General features: G+C 38.4%; 1 protein-coding gene across 1 annotated transcript in view; it reads right to left on the bottom strand.

Annotated features, from left to right (window-relative positions):
- Positions 1–3,154: 3,154 nt before the first annotated feature.
- tmeff2a (transmembrane protein with EGF-like and two follistatin-like domains 2a) overlaps positions 3,155–22,427 on the bottom strand; it is a gene marked incomplete at its 5' end in the record, with an annotated part of 20,013 nt that continues 740 nt past the window's right edge. The window contains 6 exons of the mRNA XM_081368282.1: positions 3,155–3,344; positions 4,523–4,681; positions 5,105–5,228; positions 5,347–5,406; positions 5,738–5,886; positions 13,068–13,164. Coding sequence (XP_081224408.1) covers positions 3,248–3,344; positions 4,523–4,681; positions 5,105–5,228; positions 5,347–5,406; positions 5,738–5,886; positions 13,068–13,164 — 686 coding nt within the window. The 3' untranslated portion in view covers positions 3,155–3,247. The remainder of the gene's footprint in view (positions 3,345–4,522; positions 4,682–5,104; positions 5,229–5,346; positions 5,407–5,737; positions 5,887–13,067; positions 13,165–22,427) is intronic.

Below are 22,427 nucleotides of genomic sequence, written 5' to 3'. Positions count from 1 at the left end.
ACGTCCGAACCCAATGTGAGACTGATGTCAACATCTGACGTCGGATAAACGTTGGATTTTGGTTGGAAATGAAAAGTTGGGTTGACGTCAGAACCCAACATCAGATTGACGTCAATATCTGACGTATCCAGGGGCACCAAAGAGTCTTATTCCGCCACTGACCATGAAGGAACGTTCTATTCCCTATGCCCTATGTCTATGTCCCCCTGTCATATAAGGAACCTTGAACTGCAGCACTTTCATAACAAAAGAGGACGTTTTAGGAACGTCCCTAATGTTCTGTAAAGGTTCAGGATTTTTGTCACCTATAGAGAACGTTTAGGGAACGTTGCACAAGGTCGCCAGAATGTCCCCTCCTGGGTGGTTTGCTGTCTTTGTGGGGACTCTCCATAGACGTAATGGTTTTTATAGGTCACTGTACAAACTGTACATTCTCTCCCCTTACACTAACCCTACCTACCCATCACAGAAAACTTTATGCAGTTTCATTAAAAAAAAAGGGATTGATAAGATTGTTTCCCCACAATGACACAAGTACCCATAAGTCAGTGTGCATTCAGGCTGAAGTCCCCATTTGGATAGAAAAGCACGCACACACACACACACACACACTTCTCATCTTCTTTTAAGTTCCACAAAAGAAAGAAAGCCAAACCGTTTTGGAATGACAAGAGGGTGAGTAAATGATGACTGAATTCTCATTTTGGGAGAAGTATCTCATTAAAAAGCTTTTCAATAAAGAGATTCCATAATCACCCATTATATAGTGCAGTGAGGCCTGACCTCTGCAGGTAGAAGGTACTTACTGCAAAAAAGAAAACAACAATAATAAAACAAAACAAACAAATAAATTCACTAACCTGAAACTATTTCACCTCAACCTAATTCACTATCACTATCACTTTAACACTGGAAGCTGGACCACATACTCCAGTAATTGAATTTACCTTAATGAATGCACGTTGCACTGAGTGGGATAATGATACTGTAAAACATCTCAGTAATGTGTAGCTTTTCCTGTCCGCTGCGTAAAAACATCCTGTTGTTGATTCTTTTTAATGAGAGTCTGTAGATCGTCTTTCTCTTTAGTTTCATTCTATTCGTGACTCTTATTGAGATGTTACTCATAGTGTTGCATGATTGATTTGTGTTTCAGCATCATGGGAAAATTCCAGAGTATGCAGAAACATGTCACTGCAGAGCACACTATGCTGGAGTTGCATTTAATTGCTACCTTTCTTTAAATCTTGGATGGCTTTACTGGTAACAGGTTTTCCAGTATGAGTGTAAACTCTGATTGCGCGCACAGTAACGAGAAAGGAAAAGACCTCAGCCTTCATTAGCCGAATGATAGCTGACAGATTTCTTTCTCTCCTCTCTGGGACCTTTTGACCAGTGATGAAAAAAGCAGAAGATGGTAAAGACATTTGAGAAATAATTTGACAATTTTCCTCAGATCTTAAAGGCCCAGAAGAAAAGTGTTTCTCAAAGCCTTCTCAACCACCCACATGAAATGCTTCTCGCCTTGCATTTCAGCCTGGCAAGATTTGACAGTTTTAGTTTTATTTTATTCACCCTTTTTTGTTCTTCAAGAATGCAACAACAAGAGTCAAATAATTGTTGTCTAATATTTTTAAAACAGATTTTCCCAACCAAGGTTATATTAAAAGTGAATTACTGTAAAATAGCCACTTTAAAATCAGTAATGCAAATGCTATAAATGACATTCAGAGAAACACATTTATGGTTTGGTTCAAAATTTTGAAATGGTTCTGTCTGATGATAAGATACAATGAAACAATGATATTCATTTAAAATGAAGGAATGGATCAGATATTGCTTTCTTCACGTGGCTTGGAAATTGATTCTGTCTTGCTAAAAATGCGAAGTGTGTCTACTATGTACCTGAATCTTTCACTTTACTGTTCGACAGGAACATTGTATGCAAATTCAGTTTTTACGGCACCACAGTGTCACCAGGGCTTCAATTTCTTCCTGCATTGTTGAAGACACATGAGTCTGAGGATGAAGATTCTGCTAAGTGGAAGCAGAATACAAACACATATTTGTGCACATAGACACATGTATGCTCATTTTCATTAAGAATCTCTCTCTTTCTCTTACCCCTGTGGCACACAGACTGTCTGACGGGACAGGAAGTCCCCGGACAGGGAATGTCTGGAATTTCTTAGTCCTCAAGGGTCCTCCTGTTCTCCACATGACCTTTAGAGGTCAGTAATATTCTCATCTTTTGAACAGCTCAGCTAATTCAACACCTTGTTTAAAAATCTAAGACTGACAGTATATCATCTGTAGTTGCTAGTAAGTTAGAAGCCACATTATTACTCTACATTTGTCTTTCTTCTCCTTTTTTTTTTTTGTTTTTTTGGGGAAATTAAGAGGTTAATTTTGAAATGTACCACTATTATTTTCAATGTTTTTGAAAGAAGTCTCTTATGTTCATCCAGGCTGATTTTATTTGATCAAAATACAATAAAAACAGTAATATTGTTACAATTGGAAATAACTGTTCTATACTGCAATATTTGAAACATTTGTGATGCTTAATATTTTTTGTTGAAACTGTGATACATTTTTTTTTTCAGGATTATTTGACGAACAGAATATTAAAAAGAAAATCATTTATTTGAAACACTATAAATGTCTTAACTGTCACATTTGACCAATTTAATACACCCTTGCTGAATAAAATGATAAAAAATTGCTGATCCCAAACTTTTGAACAGTAGTGTACATGATTACATTACATTAAAAACAGCAAAATAATTGTTGAGATTGATTCTGCTGGGCCTGTCGAAGCCTCGCAATGTTTATCTGTAGAAAATCATTTTTCCAGTCCCACTAGAATCACCTGAAATGACCTTCAAGCCATATCCTTCAAAAGTCATATCATCCACAAAGGAATAAACACACAGTGCTTTGTGATATAAATTATTTATTTACATTACAGAAAAAGGACCCCATCAAGACAAACAAATTAACTATTGGAAATATTACCCATACTTAACCAAATAACAGGACTTGTCCTATCATGTTGTCCTAAAATTCTCTGTTTGTGTCCTGTGCCACAGGTGCAAGGCATCGTGTGTAGAACCCATCGTCCTCCGTCCCTCCATCCCATCATCCAGCAGGATGCAGTGTCTCTGTGAGGACGGAGATTGAGTGTTTTTATTTTCTGTCCAAACTACGTTTCCCATGATTCTCTGCTCACGAGCGGTCACGGCGCTCAAATGAGGCGAGTGGAGGCGCGCAGGGTGTTTTCAGAGTTGTAGTGCATTGTGTTCTGCTTCTGCCGGTTGATTCTGTTGGTCCGTGGGCACTTCCTGTGGAGGAAGCAAAATGACGTCCTTATATGACTTATGTATATTTTTACTGAGCAGATGTTTAAGTGACAATATGTGCATGGCATATATGAAAAGCATCACAACCTGCTGTTTTTCTTTTTTAACAATAGCCTACATGTAACTTGCTTCCACCAGGCAGCTCTATATTATTTCTAATCGAAACGATGGCTGGAAGAAAAAAAACTTTTGCTATCAAAAACTCTTCTAATGTTTATTAAGAGTTTTTAAAAGAATGTTTGATGTATTCATCTGCATTAGTATTCATCAGACAGATTTCCACAGCTATGATTTGAATGCTCACCAAGGCTGCATTTATTTGGTCAAAGATACAGTAAAAACAGTAATATTGAGAAATATCATTGCAATTTAAAATAAATGTTTTCTATTTTAACATATTTTAAAATGTCATTTATTCCTATGATGGCAAAGCTGAATTTTCAGCAGCATTACTCCAGTATTCAGTGTCACGTGATCCTTCAGAATTCATTCTAATATGCTGATTTGCTGCCCAAAAAAACCCATTTCTTATTATTATCATCAATGTTAAAAACAACTGTGCTGCTTACTATTTTTGGTAGTGTATGTAGACTGAAGATCTGCGGTTTAATCAACGCTATCTCACGACCAATTCGTACGAATTCGTGCGAGTGATAAAAAAGTGGCTAATTTGTACGAATTCGTACAACCTCACTCGTACGAATTTGTACGATTTGTCTAAACCCACGTGATGGGTAGGTTTAGGGGCGGGGTCAGGGGTTAGGTCATTCATATGAATTCATACGAATTGGGCAATTCGTAAAATATGTACGATTTAGCAAAAATCGTACGAATTCGTACGAGTGAGGTCGTATGAATTCGTACGAATTAGCCACCTCGTAGAATTCGTACGAATTGCCGTGAGATCAGGCTGGTTTAATCATCCACCTATCACTTCTAATTCTAATCACGATCCATGAACATACTGATGACACTCCCTCTTCTGATGACGGGTGAGTTATTTAGTGCTACTAGAAGTGCTTTAGATTTCACTACCACACACACATCCTTCAACAATGACCTTTCACAGAGTGTAAAAAGACTCCTGCTGGCAGGACCTCGCACTCTATAAAGAGCTGCGAGTGTGTGTGATCTACATGAGGTAGTGTGTTTATACTCACCGGGTGATACACAGCACCACTACACATATGATGGCCACCTGCAGAGCCCCAATGACAGACGCGATGAGGACGTAGCGGAGCTTTCCAGAGCCAGGCACCACATACAGCACATTATATTCCTTAGTTTCACACTGCGGACCGCTGAATCCTGAGTGACAGCTGAAGAAAGAAACACAGCATTATGTACTCGTTAGATTAGATATGTGTTTATTTAGGTTGTTTTAAAGAGTCCACACGCTCTCTGTAATATCTCTATTCACACACACAAAATGTGTTTAGTTAAAATCAAACAAACAAAAAAGTAACCTTTTTTTTTAGCTAGATGCCAATTTTCGTTTAGTTGAAATACCTAAATCTAAAACTAAATAAAAATGAATCAAAACAATCATTTTTTAAACGAGGCAGATCTTTCGTGGTTTGAACACTAGGGGGAGACAAAGTTCTGTGATATAGAGTTACATACACAATCATAAGCTGTACACAAGCTGTGTGCCTAAACACACACACACATATTCACAAGGTATTTTTCTAAACGGGATATGCTTGAGTGATCAGACACATCATGAGTGTGTGCGTGTGTACCTGCAGGACGGTGTTGAGAGCATGTTGGGATATTCACAGTCTCCGTGAACACAATAGTTCTTATAGTGCTCAGGGCAGGGGATGTACAATCCTCTCGCCACCTCTGAAACCTCAGGCTTCTCCTCTATAATTCAAACACAGACACACACAAGTGGGTCAGAACAGCTGGAATCCAAGGGCGCCTTCAGAACCACAGCACATACATGTTAAAATCAACTTTTTATTATTAAACACACATTCACCTGTGTAGTCTGTCCTGGCATATTGTCCATCTCCTGCTTTGGTGCCTGTAATCATGTCGCCTACAGGATAGAAATGAATTCAGATGTTAAAATGAACAAATCTGCCTCTGCCAGTCTGCTGGTTATATAATAAAACATGTTTTTTGTTTTCATTTGTACATTGTCATTTTGAGGATGATATTTGGAAAATTGCTATATTCCAGAGACTAATGATATGAACATGAACGGACTTGATTATGTAACAGTGATTTATAATGTTCATCTTTCCATGTGTTCTCTCTTGTTGTCTTATATAAATGCAAATGAAATGGAAGAAGACATCATGTAACAATCCAAGAAATGAATACATTATATAAAGCAATCATAAATGATTTCAAAATGGTCTTCTTACCCTGACAGTGACCCAGGAACTTGACCTCGATTCGTTCCTGCCGCTGACACGATGCCTCTTTTACCTGGCAGGGGTTGTCATAAGAACGGCCATCTGACGCACACACGGGGTTAAAACTGATGTGGGAGCAGTCGATGTTACAGACGCACCTGTGTAGGGAGAAACACAGTAAATGCCAATTACTGTCAAATCAAAGACGGTGAAAAAGATCATTAAATAAGTGTCACACCTTGTTTGATCAAGCTGTCAGCTAAGAATAACACTTCAGACATGCAAACTGGGACTTAAAATAATTGCTGGAGGGAATTCAATGTTTCACATTTGATACTGAAGCAAAATCTTTAATGGCCTCTTTGGAAATAATGCATCTTTTTTGGCCTTTTACCAATTTTATGAATATTAATTAGGAGAGTGAGGACAGGAATTGATGGGGAGGAGGAAATATCCAAGAAACGTCAGACTGGAATGTCGGCCGGCCAAATGAGCAGCGCACAACAACACAGCTCAAGGGCTGGGGATCATTGCAGATTTCCTGATTCAGTGTTAATTCTCAAGCTCAATTCAGTTAAATTCCAATTCATTCGGCTATATATCAATGTCCATTTTTCTTACACATGAAAATGATTCTCTCTCTTCTAACTTAATAGAAAGATATTATTTTGTGGTACATTGTCTTTATAATGCATCACAATCAATACAGATTTTAAGAATCAATATCAAGTTTAACTGAAGATCGATATTTAACCCATATTTAAAAAAAAAATCAATCATCAAACTTTTCTTATGGCCTGCAGCAAATGCATTTATAACAGTAAAATAAAATAAACAAAGTACTGATCAGGTTTATTGTGCCCCTGATCCGAGTAACTGCCGAAACCAAGTCCCGATCCGATACTTGTATTTTCTTAGTGCTTGGTGCACACTTCAAGTTATTAAAATCAATCCAATGTATACAGGGCCGTGCAGAGAGTTTCTCAGGGGCTTAAATGTAATAAAGCAGCATCTATCACTACATAGTGTTTCCAATAGAACTACTACTACAGTAATCATAGGCCTAACACACACGCACGCACGCACGCACACACACACACACACACACACACACACACACACACACACACACACACACACACACACACACACACACACACACACACACACACACACACACACACACACACACACACACACACACACACACACACACAGATATATAATGTATGTATGCATTTACAGTATAAAGACATTGGTAGATGTAAATGTTACAAAGGTTTGTTTTTTTTTTCAAGGGGAAAAAAAGTGAAATTAAGGTTAGGAAGCATGACACTTGGACTTAGGATAGCCGATACCGATCAGTTGAAAAATTGCTAAATCGGCCCTGATCTCGATCCTTGAGATCGGCTCGGACATCCCTAAAACACATTTATACACTATAGTTCAAAAGGTTGGTAAGATGTTCATTGTTTTTAAAAGAAAGTCTATTTTGTTAAAAAAGGCTGCATTTATTTGATCAAAATTACAATAAAAACGGTTATATTATTAAGTATTATTCCAATTTAAAACATGTTTTCTATTGTAATATATTTTTAAAATGTAATTTATTCATGTGATGGCAAAGCTGAATTTTCAGCATCTTTACTCTTCAGTGCCACATGATCCTTCAGAAATCATAATATGATAATATGTTCATTTGGTGTCAAGAAACATTTCTTGTAATTATCAGTGTTGAAAAAACATTGTGCTTCTTATTATTTTTGTGGAATAAAAAAAAAAAGAAAAAAAAAATATATATATAAAAGAAAAATATAAAGAACATCTACACAGCAAAGTCTGTCCCACAAACAACACCTGCCAGGAATGGACAGTCTTAAGTATTTGTGTATTCTATTGTTGCTGGTGGTTTCAATCAATCACACGAACACTTGTTCTTATGCCTACAAGAAAATTGCTTTTGTAAGAGCCAGTTCTGCAAAGGGTGAACATTACGACTTTAATGTACACCTCTCCATCATGAGTGTGTTAAGCTCAGCATTTTCACATTCATCCTGTGAGACTACAGTGCTGCAACATACACAGATTACAATGCTAAAAAAAATACAGGCCTCTTTACAAAAGGTCTGCATCAGCGGGAACGGTAACCTCACATAAACATTAACTGACATTCATAATTACCCATTTGGCTTGAGGCTGAGTGAATTACCATTAAAAGCAGATTAACACCAACATCAACAGCGTTTTTATGATCTGTCTACTCTATAAATGTTGATAAGGGTGTCAAGATTGCAAATGTAATGAGTAAAGTCTTTTTTCATCAACTTGGATCAGCGTGAAGCGAGAAGGGAAAGCTTGGGAATGAATGTGGATGGGATTGAACTGGATGCAGCAGTAATTTTCAACCTATAGCACATTCTTGAGACTATCATCTCAGGGCTTAATAACTAGCACAGAGGACTGGCTTAGCAACCAAAGCACTGCGAACACACCAGCGGAGAATAATACAACGCTCTGTTTCAAAGAGGAATGATGAGTTTCAATGCTTTGATGTTCCTTCGCTCGTTTTAATGGCTGCTCTTATTCACATACCTTCATTAGTGGCGGTAATGAGCGCTTACGTGCATGTGCGTACGCACGGATGAAAGGCTATGCGCTTCTGACAAGGAGACAAAGATGCATTGAATAACGGACAAAGTTTCTTACATTAGCGACAGGCATGCAATACACACAGACTTTGTATTCGTGTGTGAACAAGTCATTCATTTCTGCCTGAGAGAACAAAAAATCTGTCATCTTGTCTTTACTGTGTATGTTATGTGAGTTTATTTGGTATTTCTCAGAGGGGTTGATATACAAAGTTCTGTCATGAAACTGTAGATGGCACATGCTTATAGGTCCTTGACCCAATCTGCTTGCAGTCACATCATTCTCTGTTGGGCACAGCTGATTGGTTTCTGCTGCATCAGTAGCCAATGAGCTCGCTGTTCAACATTCAAATACTTGCCAATCATTTGCTGCAGCAGTTTGCGGCGCGCTTTCAGAAACCCTCCACCTTCCCCAGCTCCACCTGTATAGATCGGCTGCAGGGTGATTCATGTATGCTTGTACAGCATCAGTAGTTATGAACAGCAGCAGTAGCAGCATAGCAAGACCAAACACATTAACACTGTCACATTCATTACAAAGCCAAACTCTCCAATAGTTGTCATGACAGATATGAATTTGTGGTCTGTATCTTCAGCATTCAGGTGTTTCTGCTGTAGTTTCTCTCTAAAGTGTGTATGAGTCATCTGTGTGCCACTGCAGGAACATGTTGAGCAGAAATGACAATTAAACTGCCGTCCCCAGTCACTTCTCACTGCAGCAAACGGACGACAGTATAATTATAAATCTGTCATTATTTGTATGTGTGTGTGTGTGTGCTTTTCTTTCTTCAACTTTCCTTTTTAATATTTCCACCCTGCCAGTGAGCTTTAGTGGAGTAAGGAGCCGTTTTGTATTCTGGCACTACTGGAATAATGTGAAGTGACTACAAATGTGCAGATAAAAATATCTGTTTTAAATAGAGACGTTGACTGAATTGAACTATGGTATGAAGTCCACTCAAGGGCAGCTTTGATTGTTTGCCATTGCTAATTGAGATCTGTAATGCATTGTAATTTAGATAAATGCCTGGGAGTGCTGAATGTGAGATAGAACAAACAGGCGCAATGATACTGAGATGTATTTATTATGAAGCACTGGTAATGGTCACACAAGCACACGCATGCACGCACACACACACACACACACACTTGCTCTCCAATGTGACCGTCTGTAGTGGTCATAAAGGCTAATGTGTCTTGAGAGCATGAATATTTAATGTCGACTCTCACATTCTGGACACACACACTGCAAATGCACTGCATCAACAACACACGCACGCACGCACGCACGCACGCACGCACGCACGCACGCACACATCAAAGATTTCCAATAGCAAACCAAGTAAAAATGGCTTTGCGAGTGAGTCCAACTGAAGGGATGAGATTTCCTTTAAAAATGTAGGTTGTTTGGATGGTAGCCTCTGTGTGTGTGTGTGTGAGCGTGTGTTTATCTTGTTGAGTGAGGGGATATGTCTTATTGATTTGTAAGAGCCATGTGGTTTCTCTGTTATCTAAACTTTTCCAGCATGGCCCGTGGGCTTCCTGTTTGTCCAGCTGCCCTTTACTCAAACACTTTAGTTTAGTCTCTCTCTCTCTCTCTCTCTCTCTCTCTCTCTGGCTGGATTATGATGATGGAGTCTGTACTTGTTGATGATCAATCTTTGTTTTCAGGGTAATTTGTAGTTTAGTTTCTTTAACCCAATGTTTCAAATGTTTGATTTAGATTAGTAGTGTAGATAGTATCTATCTATCTATCTATCTATCTATCTATCTATCTATCTATCTATCTATCTATCTATCTATCTATCTATCTATCTATCTATCTATCTATCTATCTATCTATCTATCTATCTATCTATCTATCTATCTATCTATCTATCTATCTATCTATCTATCTATCTATCTATCTATCTATCTATCTATCTATCTATCTATCTCTGTCTAAGTCCTAAACAACAGGCAAACAAATCCGGTGCTTGCCACTACACACACAATCAGTGCACAAACACACACTGACATGTTATTAATGCATCTTCTAGCACTGATTTTATTTATAATCTCTCATCTCATTTTTTCAGTAATCCTTTCAAATGACGCAGGAAGATGGAAAAATGGAGCGAGACTAAAAAAAAGAAGGACTGCTGATAGAGGTAGAGTGTTTTTTGGTGGAGGAACAGTGAGGTGAGTGAGTCATCTGCAGTCAAGTGTATCAGAGCGAGGGGCCTGTCATGGGACCATCCCTACGACTCAGGCATAAATGCCTCAAATTGTGCTGATATCTCTGAGGAGGGAGAGGCCGGGCTGTTTCATTCTGATGCCTCCAAACACCCCATCTCTCCAGCCAGTGCTTGTTGAATCTTTAGTGAATCTACAGGCTGTCTTTGCCAAGGCTGACGTGTAATTCCCTTCAGACGCCCTGAGAGAGATAGGCAGGAGGGAGGAAGAGAGGCCTACTTCTATTAGGATTAAAGAGTAGTCTCGTTCCTTCTTGCTGACAGTTTGAGCTGTTCACTGATGCCCAGGGCAATGAAAACCTCCTCTCCACATTCACGTGTGGATTTTAAATATATGACGTGAGTCAGGATATTCTGTTTACAACTCAAATAGATTCTCTAGAAATGATAACCATTTCTCATTGAAAATAACAAAGATGTTGTTAGAAGAGCAACTTGACTGTTTATAGTGGTTTTCTGCTTATTTTTTATTGAATATTAAAGGAGACATATCATGCTTTTAAATCGTTCCTTTTAACATATAAATCATACATTTGTAGTCTATATAAAGCAGAACTGCAATGCTTGGGTCTGAATTCCTCATTATTATAGCTCCACAGGCCCCCTTTTTACCCCTTTTCTGGTGTGCGTCTGACATCAACTCGTTTTGGTGCGGTCTCTTTAAATACAATTGAGACACTTCATACCCCGCCCCCTCTCCAGTTTGTAGAGGTTCAACTCCACCCCGTTCGGCCATTTTTGTAGTTTAATAGCAGAGATACGATTATAGCGGCACAGAAACTTTTTATTCACACGTTATTAACAAAATGTCAACAACGGAAGACTTGTCCAGCCAGCCTTACATGTTCGAGCCAGAGTCCGGAGCCGGAGCGAGATGAAAATGAAGACGACGAACCTGCAGAAGAACGTCTTCATATGGATGTATCGCAATGGTGTGTTACTTACTGTATTTACACATGAAACTTTGGTCTTCCGACCTTTTACCACCGTGTCGATTTATTTTGATTAATATGTGCGAGGGAGAGAGAGCAAGACAGCGTCTAGTATGGAGAAGGTTTACACTTTCGCCAGGGTCTGAAGAGAGAGAGTGAACGCGCGCGCGACCGGGTCTCTCTCTCTCTGCTCGTTCTTTCAGTTAAACATGCGCACTGTCATAAGCGCGGCAGTTCATCTACATTAGACGGTGTAATGAAGCGTATGGGTTACTACATCCAACAACCGAACATTTTAACTTACCCTCTCGTAACTTCTGCATCTTTTAGCTTGGACTACAAAATTGCAGCGAGAAATAATAATGGCGGATCGCTCGAAGTGTTGGGCTGGAAGTCAATGTCCTTATTTGGCAGTTCCGCTGCAAATACTGTGACGTGATTGTTCACAAAACGTCATAGATAACAGAAAAATCTGAACAGGTTGAAAAATATGACCAAAACAGAATATAAAGATATCAACGAAGCACCTGAAGAGAATAATTTCAACTTTTCTGTACTTCTAAACACTCCAAATATACAACAAAATGCATTTAAGGGCTAAAAAAGTGGATTTAGCATGATATGTCCCCTTTAAAGAGTTCTCAAAGCTGGAGCATCAGGGCTAAACAGCCATTCATCAGCAGAGATGAAACTGTCATAATTGGCCTTGTTTATTGCTCATTTCTCTCGGGCAAGTTCTCAGAGTTCAAATTAAAAGAACTGAGATTCTTTGAAGTATGTGGACGGATCTCATATTGCCCTATAGTGTCCCATATTCCATATGCTATTACAGTACCATTCACAGGAAGCATTCACATTAAAGAAACAGTTATTGCCTCAATTTATTGAAGACTGGAGTAATGATGCAGAAAATTCCACTTTGTCATCACAGGAATAAATTACATTTTAAAATATAGAAAAATAGAAAACAGGAATTTTAAATTGTAGAAATATTTACTGTATTTTTGATCAAATTAATGCAGCCTTGGTAAGCAAGAGACTTTCAAAAACATTAAAATATACCAACCCCACACTTTTGAACAGATTTAGTACAATGAAAGTATATGGACACCAGGGCTGTCAAGGAAGATTTTCAAGGCAAGAATTTTGTGAATGACAATTTTTTTTTGACAGTTTCTCACAGACATGCTAATATGCCCCAGAACACGTATAGTATATAGTACACAGAGTGCCCTTTTTGGAGCTTAACAGCCTCTGGTCCCCATCAGCTTTTCAATGTATGAAATAGAGCAGTGTGAACATTCTTCAAATTATCTTCTTCAGTGTTCCGCAGAAGAAATTACGTCATAAAGGTTTACAATGACAATACAGTGAGTATATGATAATTTATTACATTTTTAATTCACTAAAGTATTCTTACATCTTTAATTCACTATAGAAATGCTTGGCTGGGCATCTTTTTTTTAATTATTATTATTTTTTTTTATTCTCTATTAGTTCTCCTACAGTTTGCTTTTGTGCTTACCAGACATCTTCTGCATCCACGTCACACTCCGCTCCAAACTGGCAAATGTCACAGGTGGACGTCTCCTTCTGTCCATTCTCTGCTGAACCCTCGTTCCCTGCTTGGATACACAAATAAGCTATTAAAGGTCTGACAAATATTATTTGGGGCAAGATGAGCAGGCAATCACAGTCCATTCTCTCTCTCTCTCTCTCTCTCTCTCTCTCTCTCTCTCTCTCTCTCTCTCTCTCTCTCTCTCTCTCTCTCTCTCTCTCTCTCTCTCTCTCTCACACACACACACACACACACACACACACACACACACACACACACACACACACACACACACACACACACACGCGCAAACATCCATGAATAGATGGAGAGACAGAGGACAGACATTATTCTCATTCTGCCTTTGTCTCTGGCTCTCATGAGAAGTTCAAATCCCCCACTGATCTTTCCTCAGCCTCACCCCTCATTTCATCATGATGATTTCTGATATGCCGCTCCTGCTCCCTGGCGATAGAGGCTTCCCAGGAGCCGGAGCTTAAAGCCCCTCGCTATCGCATATCTGCCCTCATCAGTGGACGGGGAAAAGCAATCCCGTACGCCATGGAATTTAAATTACGTCTCCTCCTCGGAGGATCATCATTCCCCTTTGGATCCTGACCCTCCATTATGAGGTGCTATTTTTAAAACTTATACCGCAAAGACAGAGAGATGAGAAAAGAAAGGCAGAAGGATAAAAGGAAGAAAAGTAAAAAGAAAGAAATATACTAAGAACGACGTTAAAGTCACAGGTGTATCAGTCATTATTTTGCTATATTTTTTGTCCTTCTATTGAATCTTTTTGAAAATGTTCTTTTCTTTCACAGACCAAAGAAAAACTGTTTAAATTCAGCAATTTGAGAATTGGTACAACTGTTCAATACAACAGTTCAATAAACTGTTAATATTTAGTAATTTTAACAGTATAACATCATTAACAACATAAAGTTAAGTAACTTAAATTTTAGACACAATATTGCCATTCATTTGTGCATTTTGCTCCACCAATGAAAATAGTTAGAAACAAGTAGTTTGGCATCAAAATGAAAAGAATCAACTGTTGTGTCTTGATGCTAAATGAATCAGTGTTCTGACAAATGGAGTAAATTATTCAATCATTCATTCATAGCCTTTTTATTTTTTTGTCCTGAATGAGTTAGTATGATTCAGTTCCTCACTCACTTTAAAAACAGCCACTTGTTTTGTTCCTGAACAAATCAGTGATTAGAACGAATCACTTGAGAGAATGATTCAAAGACTCACTCAAAAGACACCCACAGGCATAGTGATGCAAAAAATGCCCACCACTAATACACTAATACTGACAGTCTGTAAGCTCAAAAACAGACAACCAGAGAGACACAAACAATGAAAAGTACTGGTGAAAAGCACAAGTACAATGAAAAGTACAAGTGAATTCATGAAAAAGAGTAAAATAAACGTCCCTCCAAAACTGTAAGTATAAGATAATTTTACTTTATTTTGATTACTTTGTGTGAAGACAATGCAACCATTAACATCACAAGCATGCACTAATAGATCAAGCTTTGCTCCAAACACATCTCTTGTCCCGCATCATGACCAGAGCTGATTAACCCAGTGCCCAGCTTCTCCCTGAGTTGTGGCTGCATGGACCAAGGGTCTGGAAATGAGAGACGTGTCAGAGGGAAGGGGCAGTAACGGTTATCTCCAGCTTTAGATGGACCCTCTGAATCGATTTTCCCTGACCAGAAACACAGTCAATCACCAACCCCCTCTGCTTTAATCTACAACCTCTGACAAAAAAATCCTGCTTCTGACCCTGTTTAAGAATATTTATGATACACTGTGTGTGAACACCCAAGGTCAATGATTGATTTAATATATATTTTGTGAATAATGGTAGAATTCTTAAGTCTTTGTTGTTGTTGTCTTTAAAGTGCTTTAAATGTTTCATAACCTTACATGTCTTTGCGTTATACATTAAAATGTAGCAATCTGAGCACACGCTGAGCAGAGGAATAGGTTTTGCTTTAAATGGTAGATGGAAAGGATATACTCAAATGAACAGAAGACAGATGGTGAGTGTCCAAGAAAATGGCTCTTAATGGGACAAACCTACTTGTGCAGAAACTAAGGAGAAAGGTGGGGGTGGATTTAGGGCACAACATGGGCTGTCAGACAGATGATGAATGAAGCCACCCATCTCCTGCACAGTGTATGGAAACTGACCTTCACAACAGATAGCAAGAATGAGTGTAGCATTCCAGTCTGGGTTGGAAGAGGTGTATATGAACTAAGATCACACCTAAGAGAAGTAAAAACAGCACCAAGAGACTGGGTAGAACATATATTTTTCCTAATCAGTATATTTACCAGTATCAACATTCTTAAAATTAGATCAGTTTTACTTAACAAAAAAAGTGTTCATGATTTAACTCAGTTAATTAAATGTGGCCATAAATCCATGGGAAAGAGTCACATTTACACTGCATTTGATTTGACTGAATGGCAGGGTTTATTGCACGGACAATTCAAAACAACCACTGGCCATTTTTTTTATTTATGGCCACAATATCTAAATGTGGTGCTCTAGTCAAGACCGCATAAAAGTTTTTTTTTCAGAATTTACAATTTTTCAAATTATAACTCTAATAATATTAAGTGGTTTGCTTACAAACATGACTGTTTTGCAGTGCACATTGTACTGTAGATCGTTTCGTTTTACCCCATTTGCACCAAATGCTCTTAGAAAACGTTTATTGTTTCGTTCATGAACATGAGATGAAAATGAATCTTTTGAGTGGTATTCCTTTCAATGTACACAATGAACGAATGGATGGATGATAACTCCTGGGTCATCTAACAAAAAGCAGCTCAGAGCACGCACACACACACCATTTGTGAAATGGAAAGAGTTTAGATCACCACAGTTAAACATTTGGTGAAACAAAAAGAATCATGAGACTCTCTTTGTTAAGCTCTTCTGGTACTCCAAAAGGTCACATTTTATCATGCATATACTTTGCAGTTTAAAGGTTAACATGTGATTAACATGTTACTGAAATGCAATGTTCTATTAGCCTACTATGAAAAAACAAATGTGTAATGTAAGAAAAGCCTGTATTCCCTATTCTCCCTGAAGAGATGGCTCCACACAAGAACACGATGAGCTCTTGAGGGACAGAAAGGTCAAGTGAATCTCCACAGAAGGAGAGGACACATTACATCTTTGAATCAATAGAGAATGTAGGAAGCATAATGCTTACAGTGGAAAGATGATAGCCCGAAAGAGGATCTTTGGATTTCCACTGATCTCTACGAGCTAATGATGCTTCTTCTATGCGGTTAATGTGACATTTAAGCATTACACATGATCCACAGAATCGTCTTAACACTTGCTTTCTTGAGAGAATCTCAGAGTGATGAATTTTTTTCCCCTCCCTTTGTATTGCAGTAAAATGTTTTTTTTTTTTTTTTTTTTTTTTGGCAATGATTGCAAAATTCGGGGAATGACTAAATCACAAAGTGTTTGTGCATCAAAAAAGGCATGTGCTTGAGTAATTGACTTGAGCTCAATCCGGCTAGTAAAAAGACTACAAATATTGTAAATCGATTACTTAGAGCTTTTACATGTGCATCAGTGTAATGATACTATTTCAAATTGGTTTCTAAGCTATGGGTATCTGAGTACAAATGTTATTTTTAACCTTGCTTTTATGTAATTTTTTTCTTCTTTATTTTTTGAAAAAAAAAAAAAAAAGGGATAGTCTTTTTTGTTTGTTTGAAAATATTCAATTACCATTATTGCATTGTTGCTAACCGTTACTGCTAGTTCCATATAAATTTCATTATCTGTCATGTCTACTCATTATTTTTAAACTTATTTTACTTTCAGAGGACTTGATTACTCATCATTTGGATGGATAATTTTGTAGTTGAGTATAATATACATACAAAAATCCCCAAAATGTAATATATGACTAAACATTTTGAAAGGATGTATATTACCACATTTGACCTGCAAACTTATCTGATAAATACAGTACCAGGCTCTCAATGTTCCAATCATGTAGTCATCAACTGAGTCTTCACCACATTGGGTCCATTATAACCCACTTCACACAAATAAGGCTCTGTGAGTAACCCCGTCCAATTGGGAAAAGCATGTCGTAAAACCCCCTCTGGCACTTTGCCTCTTCTATCCACACCTGACAGCATAGAAGACCTTGCCAATGACCCATTTGCGCATGTAATTACAGCAATCCGCCGACGACGGTGGCGCAGAGCGAAGGTGTCTAATTTTGTGGAGTGCTCCCAAGGCTCTTTTCTTCCACTGGCTGACAGCTTTTGGAGAGCGTTTTGAAAGCCAGATGAGGGTTTGAATTGGCAAGAGCAGTAAGAGTCAACGTGCGAAATTCAGGAAAGAAGGCCTGAAACGGGCTGCCCTTCTTCTAGGGATTAGGGAAGAAGAATTAGGAGAGGAATTACGGCTTAAAACTTCATTTTTTCCAGCTTTGACCAGATTAAGCGCTGCTCGCAGAAAGTCTTCCATTGAGCGCCTATAAGACCCAGCAGAAGATCTACGAATCAGTTTCACTCTGGGTTATTACAGTGCACTAAGGTCAACCATGTAAAATAAACACACAGATTCCATATCACTCAGAAAGACTTTTACCATCACATATAAATTAAATGTATACCCCCCACATAAGCACCATTTCACTTGCATTTGATACAGCTGTGTTGTGTCTCTAGAGCTCTCCATTATACTCCCATGAAAAGTGCTACGAGTTTCAGAGCCTCTTACATTCACACACAAACCAGCACGTGTGCTGATCTCCAGCTCTGACTATGATCGGCCCCTGATGGCACCCATAATAGCACTCGTGATGGAGCCACTCTCAGTAATATAATGGAAGAAGAGTGCAGGGGAAGGAAAGGAGATGAAAAGTAGAGGATGATGAGAAATGAGAGGAAAAACAGGATGAAATGAACACCATTTGATGTTTGTGGTATGTAGCACAGAGAACGAACGAAAGAAAAACAATACAACCAAGTAAACATGACAATGACGGAAAGGGTTCGAAAACAGATGAAGAATAAGAGACAAAGAGACAGACTGAGAGAGAAAAAAAAACACAAAGGGACAGAAGAAAACATCTCCAGCAGCCAAGCGGTCGATGGACAGTCAATAAAGTGTCACTTTCTGCAAGCTAAGAAGCCAGCCTTGATGAAGGGATCTGACCAGGATTGAGGCTGAAATTAACATTTGAATTAATGGCCATATCAATTAGTGCTTTACCCACTGGATGACCTTCCCTAAACCACACTCTCATATGAGACCCTAAAATACCACAGATAAAAAAAACAAAAACAAAAAAACATTTGATAAGGATTTCTTACATGCATAGCTGTGGAAAAAGACTGCTGAATTTTTAAACTTTGAAGGAAGATATAGGCTCCAGCTTTCTGCTATTTAACAAAGCCTACATTAAACTGTTGTGTTTCCACTTCCTTGTGGTCTTTATTTTCATGAAATGTTGAAATGTCCATTAAAGGATATATATATATATATATATATATATATATATATATATATATATATATATATATACAGTATAGTTTTCATTGATCATTTGATCCTCAGAAATAAACAGGCAGGTTTTGCTGCTGTGCAAGTTTTGCAGTTTAATTTCAATAAATGGATTAAGAACATAAAGCTTGTGTCTTAAAAGATCAAGAAGCATTTGATTTCCTTATACAATGACCTCTTTATGCCCCCCAATAAATTCTCCCAGCACACCCCCTGCTGCAGTGAATCATGTTTGTCCGAGCAGAAAGATGCTGGCACCTTGTCTTTCCATCTGAACTCCCAGACACAGTGGGGTGGCACAGAGAGCAGTTGAGATGTTCCAGCACTGTTGGTGCCAATCTTTGCCATCAAGCCCCACTAATCCTTCTGCCACCACAGTGCCAATCTTTCACTCCAGTTTTACCCGCTGATCTTTAGAAAAGATCCAAATCAGTAGTGCGATGCAAGCTTCTGGTACACAAGTTCTAGCTGCTATAGGCTACTGCAGAGAGGATTCCATAAAATATGATAGAACTTAATATGATCTCTTTCATAAAAATGCCACATTTCATTCACTTTGTTCTGATTGTATATTTATAAAAAAAACAATGTTATTTTCCCTGAAGCAGATCTGATGAACTCATTTGACGATGAATGATTTAGCAAGGAAGACGTGAGGTTTTCCACCTCAGTAGAACAACAACTAGTTTTTTTTCTCTCTATCAAGTTAAAGGTCATTTCACAACTCAAAGGAATATGAAGTCATTGCTCAGAGACTTAAACCAAATTTAGATATTGGCCTTTAACAACATCTGCCCGCCAGGGACCTTTTAACACCCAACAGATGCACAAACGAAACACAAATGAAAACAAATGAAAGCATCAAAGGTTTCGTTAATGATTTTCATTTTTTTTCCAAGGTAATTAAAGCAACAGATTTCCAATAACGGGAGAATATGTAAAAGTATGGTATTTGGGGTAAAAGGCGACCCTGCTGTTGGGGAGAAAGGAACAATATTTAACATGATAATAAATATAGCTGCCTGACTTTTATATTTGTTGACATGACATGGTTAGATGGGAAATATCATAAAAGTTGGGTATATAACACTTGATGTATCAAGTGTTTCCATTCAGTCTTTTTTATGTGATATCCCAAAATAGTGACTGAACCTTTATGTGACAAGAATACAGTACACACTAACAAACACTAAAACAAACACACACCGCAACTGTTTTTGTGCTAAATTTAAAGTCCTAAAAGAAATACAATAGTTTTTTGTCACTTAAAATCATTCACTTTATTCAAAACTGATCATTCTTTGTTCTTCAATAAAGTTCTTGCATACTGTTAATTAGATAGTGTGGATCTTAATTACCTCCCCATCTTGTGTGTTACTGTACAACTCACCTCAGTACTAGGTTGTAACAACAGAACTCTTTATATTTGACACAAACTCACATAGGGCCCTATCTTGCACCCAGCGCAATTGACTTTGTACACCGACGCATGTATCATTCCTATTTAGCACCCAACGCACAGCGGACTTTTCCCTCCACAGACGCACGTCGGTAAATTAGGGAATGAACTTGCGCTCCGGGGGCGGTTCAGTGAAAATAGGAGGCGTGTTCTGGCGCAAACGTTCCCTGGTCCTATTTTGAAGTTCCAGAAAACAATTCCGCCACAAGCTAATTTGGGTGGGTTTCTCCCATCCCCATACAATGTCACTTCTCTGTCTTTTACGGCCCTGATGAGAACGTCGGTCTCCTCGGCTGTGAACCGCTCTTGGCGTGCTCCTGGCAAATGGCGATGAAGCTCTGATTGGTTTATTTCACGTTATGCCCAAACCACACCTATAAGTAATGTAGCTACTTCAGACCAACCCATTTTAGATTTGCAAGATCCGCCCACAAAGTTACTTGCGTTTCGCGTTTGATACTTGCGTTTCAGATCGTTAAAATAGGGCCCAAAATTGTGAAGTACACATCCAAGTGAGTTTTGCATGTTCCTCTATGCATGTATATATGCTTCTAGGATTATAATTTTCTTTTGAAGTGGGATGTAATCAGCAAGGTTTAACACCTTTTTTAGCAAAGTAACTGATTGACAGGCGAGTAGGTGGTCCTTCGCTGCTATGCATTATACTGTTAGCATTACACTATAATTTGGGAACGTGGTCACATGTTTCTGACACTCTGTTTGGTTTGAGTGATTTGATCACTTTGGAGTCCATTTGCACCAGTAACCATTGATCAGATTACAGAAACAGGGTCTATTAACAGAAGGCACTAGTAGTCAATAATCCTGAACCAGCTGCAAAAAGCCTTAAGAAAGTGGACAACAGATGTTAATATATAATCATCCATTATGCCCCTAGCCCACAAATAACCCCTACCATGTTACAGCAGAAATGTGAAATTATTTTCCATTTCAAAACACCTCCAGCTCCAGCACAAACTCCAGACTCAAGCCCAGCGGAGCTCCTCGCTTCTCTATTTTGATTTTCTATTCAAAGACAGATAAACAAACCACCAACCTCAGCGGATTTTGCAGATGCATCCCAGGATAAATGAGCCTTTAAGAATTGAAAGCTATAAACAACCAAGCCCTTAGATGTTTACATTTCAAACACAGAGGTTTGTCTCCAAGGAGTTCAGGCTTAGCTAGTTCCAGTAATTTGGGAGATGGAGACTTCTGTTATGATGGGCATTCCTGCACCACTGAGGGTTGATGCCTTACTGATTTTAACCAGAACAGATTGCAGTCAGTTAGTTTTTAGTGGCACTCAAGAAATGAAGCTCACTATTATCAGAGAATAGTGTCCTTGTAAGATCCATGACTGGAAAGGGATTAAACTCCTCATAGATGCAGCCGCTGAAAAACTACTCCATTTTCCCCAGTTACTGTATAAATGCTTTTAGTGTTTCCTTCTGTCTCCTTTCTCTCCATACATTTCTTTCTCATCTCCTGGACTGTAAATCTCCATTTTCTATGTTGATATAATTTATTCTGTCTATTTGCAGAAAAAATTTAAATATCTCTTTGTCTGCCATTTCTGTTTGGTTCTACTGTATGTATATAAGCCAAAATGAACTCTGCTCTTTTCTTTCACTTTCTCTTGTGACCTTGGGGCCATTTTGTCACTTCCTGCCACGGCTCATCAATCACAATGTCTCCTGACCCGTCTAGAGCGCTAATCTCCATATAATCCCACCATTACCGTGAACGGCTCATCTTTTTGTGTCTAGTGTGATTCCTGTTCATCCTCTCTGCCACTTTCCCACTTTCTCCAGCCTACCCGTACCATTATATTGTATTTCCCAAAATACATTTTAATAGAAATCCCCTTCTGCCCCAAGGATGACCCACATTAAAACAGCACATTTATTTTTGAGCGACAGAAGGTTCAAACAGCCCCAATACACCTTTGTCTCATTTGATTTGGCTCCTTCCACATGTGCCTGAGATTTACATTTCATCTGTGGAGACCCTGACTATATTAATAACTCCGGAGGTATTTGTCAGAGCTCGGAACGAATCACGAATGAGTAGATGCTGCCATAAAATGATTGCATTTTCTCTTGTTGGGGCTGGAAATAGCTTAGTCTCTGAAATGGGTTTTCACAAAGGCAACAAGGGCAAATCTATGTCTTGTTTGTGATAAGAACAAAGTGGAATATGAAGTCATTTCTATTTTCAATGTTATTTTCAATTTTCATACTTTAAGGAAGCGCTAAATCCCTTTCATTCAGCAATGGAGAATAAGAACACAGAA

This window comes from Scardinius erythrophthalmus (assembly GCF_964197995.2).
Source record: "Scardinius erythrophthalmus genome assembly, chromosome: 6".
Taxonomy (NCBI): Eukaryota; Metazoa; Chordata; class Actinopteri; order Cypriniformes; family Leuciscidae; genus Scardinius; species Scardinius erythrophthalmus.
This window is presented reverse-complemented; position numbering and strand designations above follow the sequence as displayed.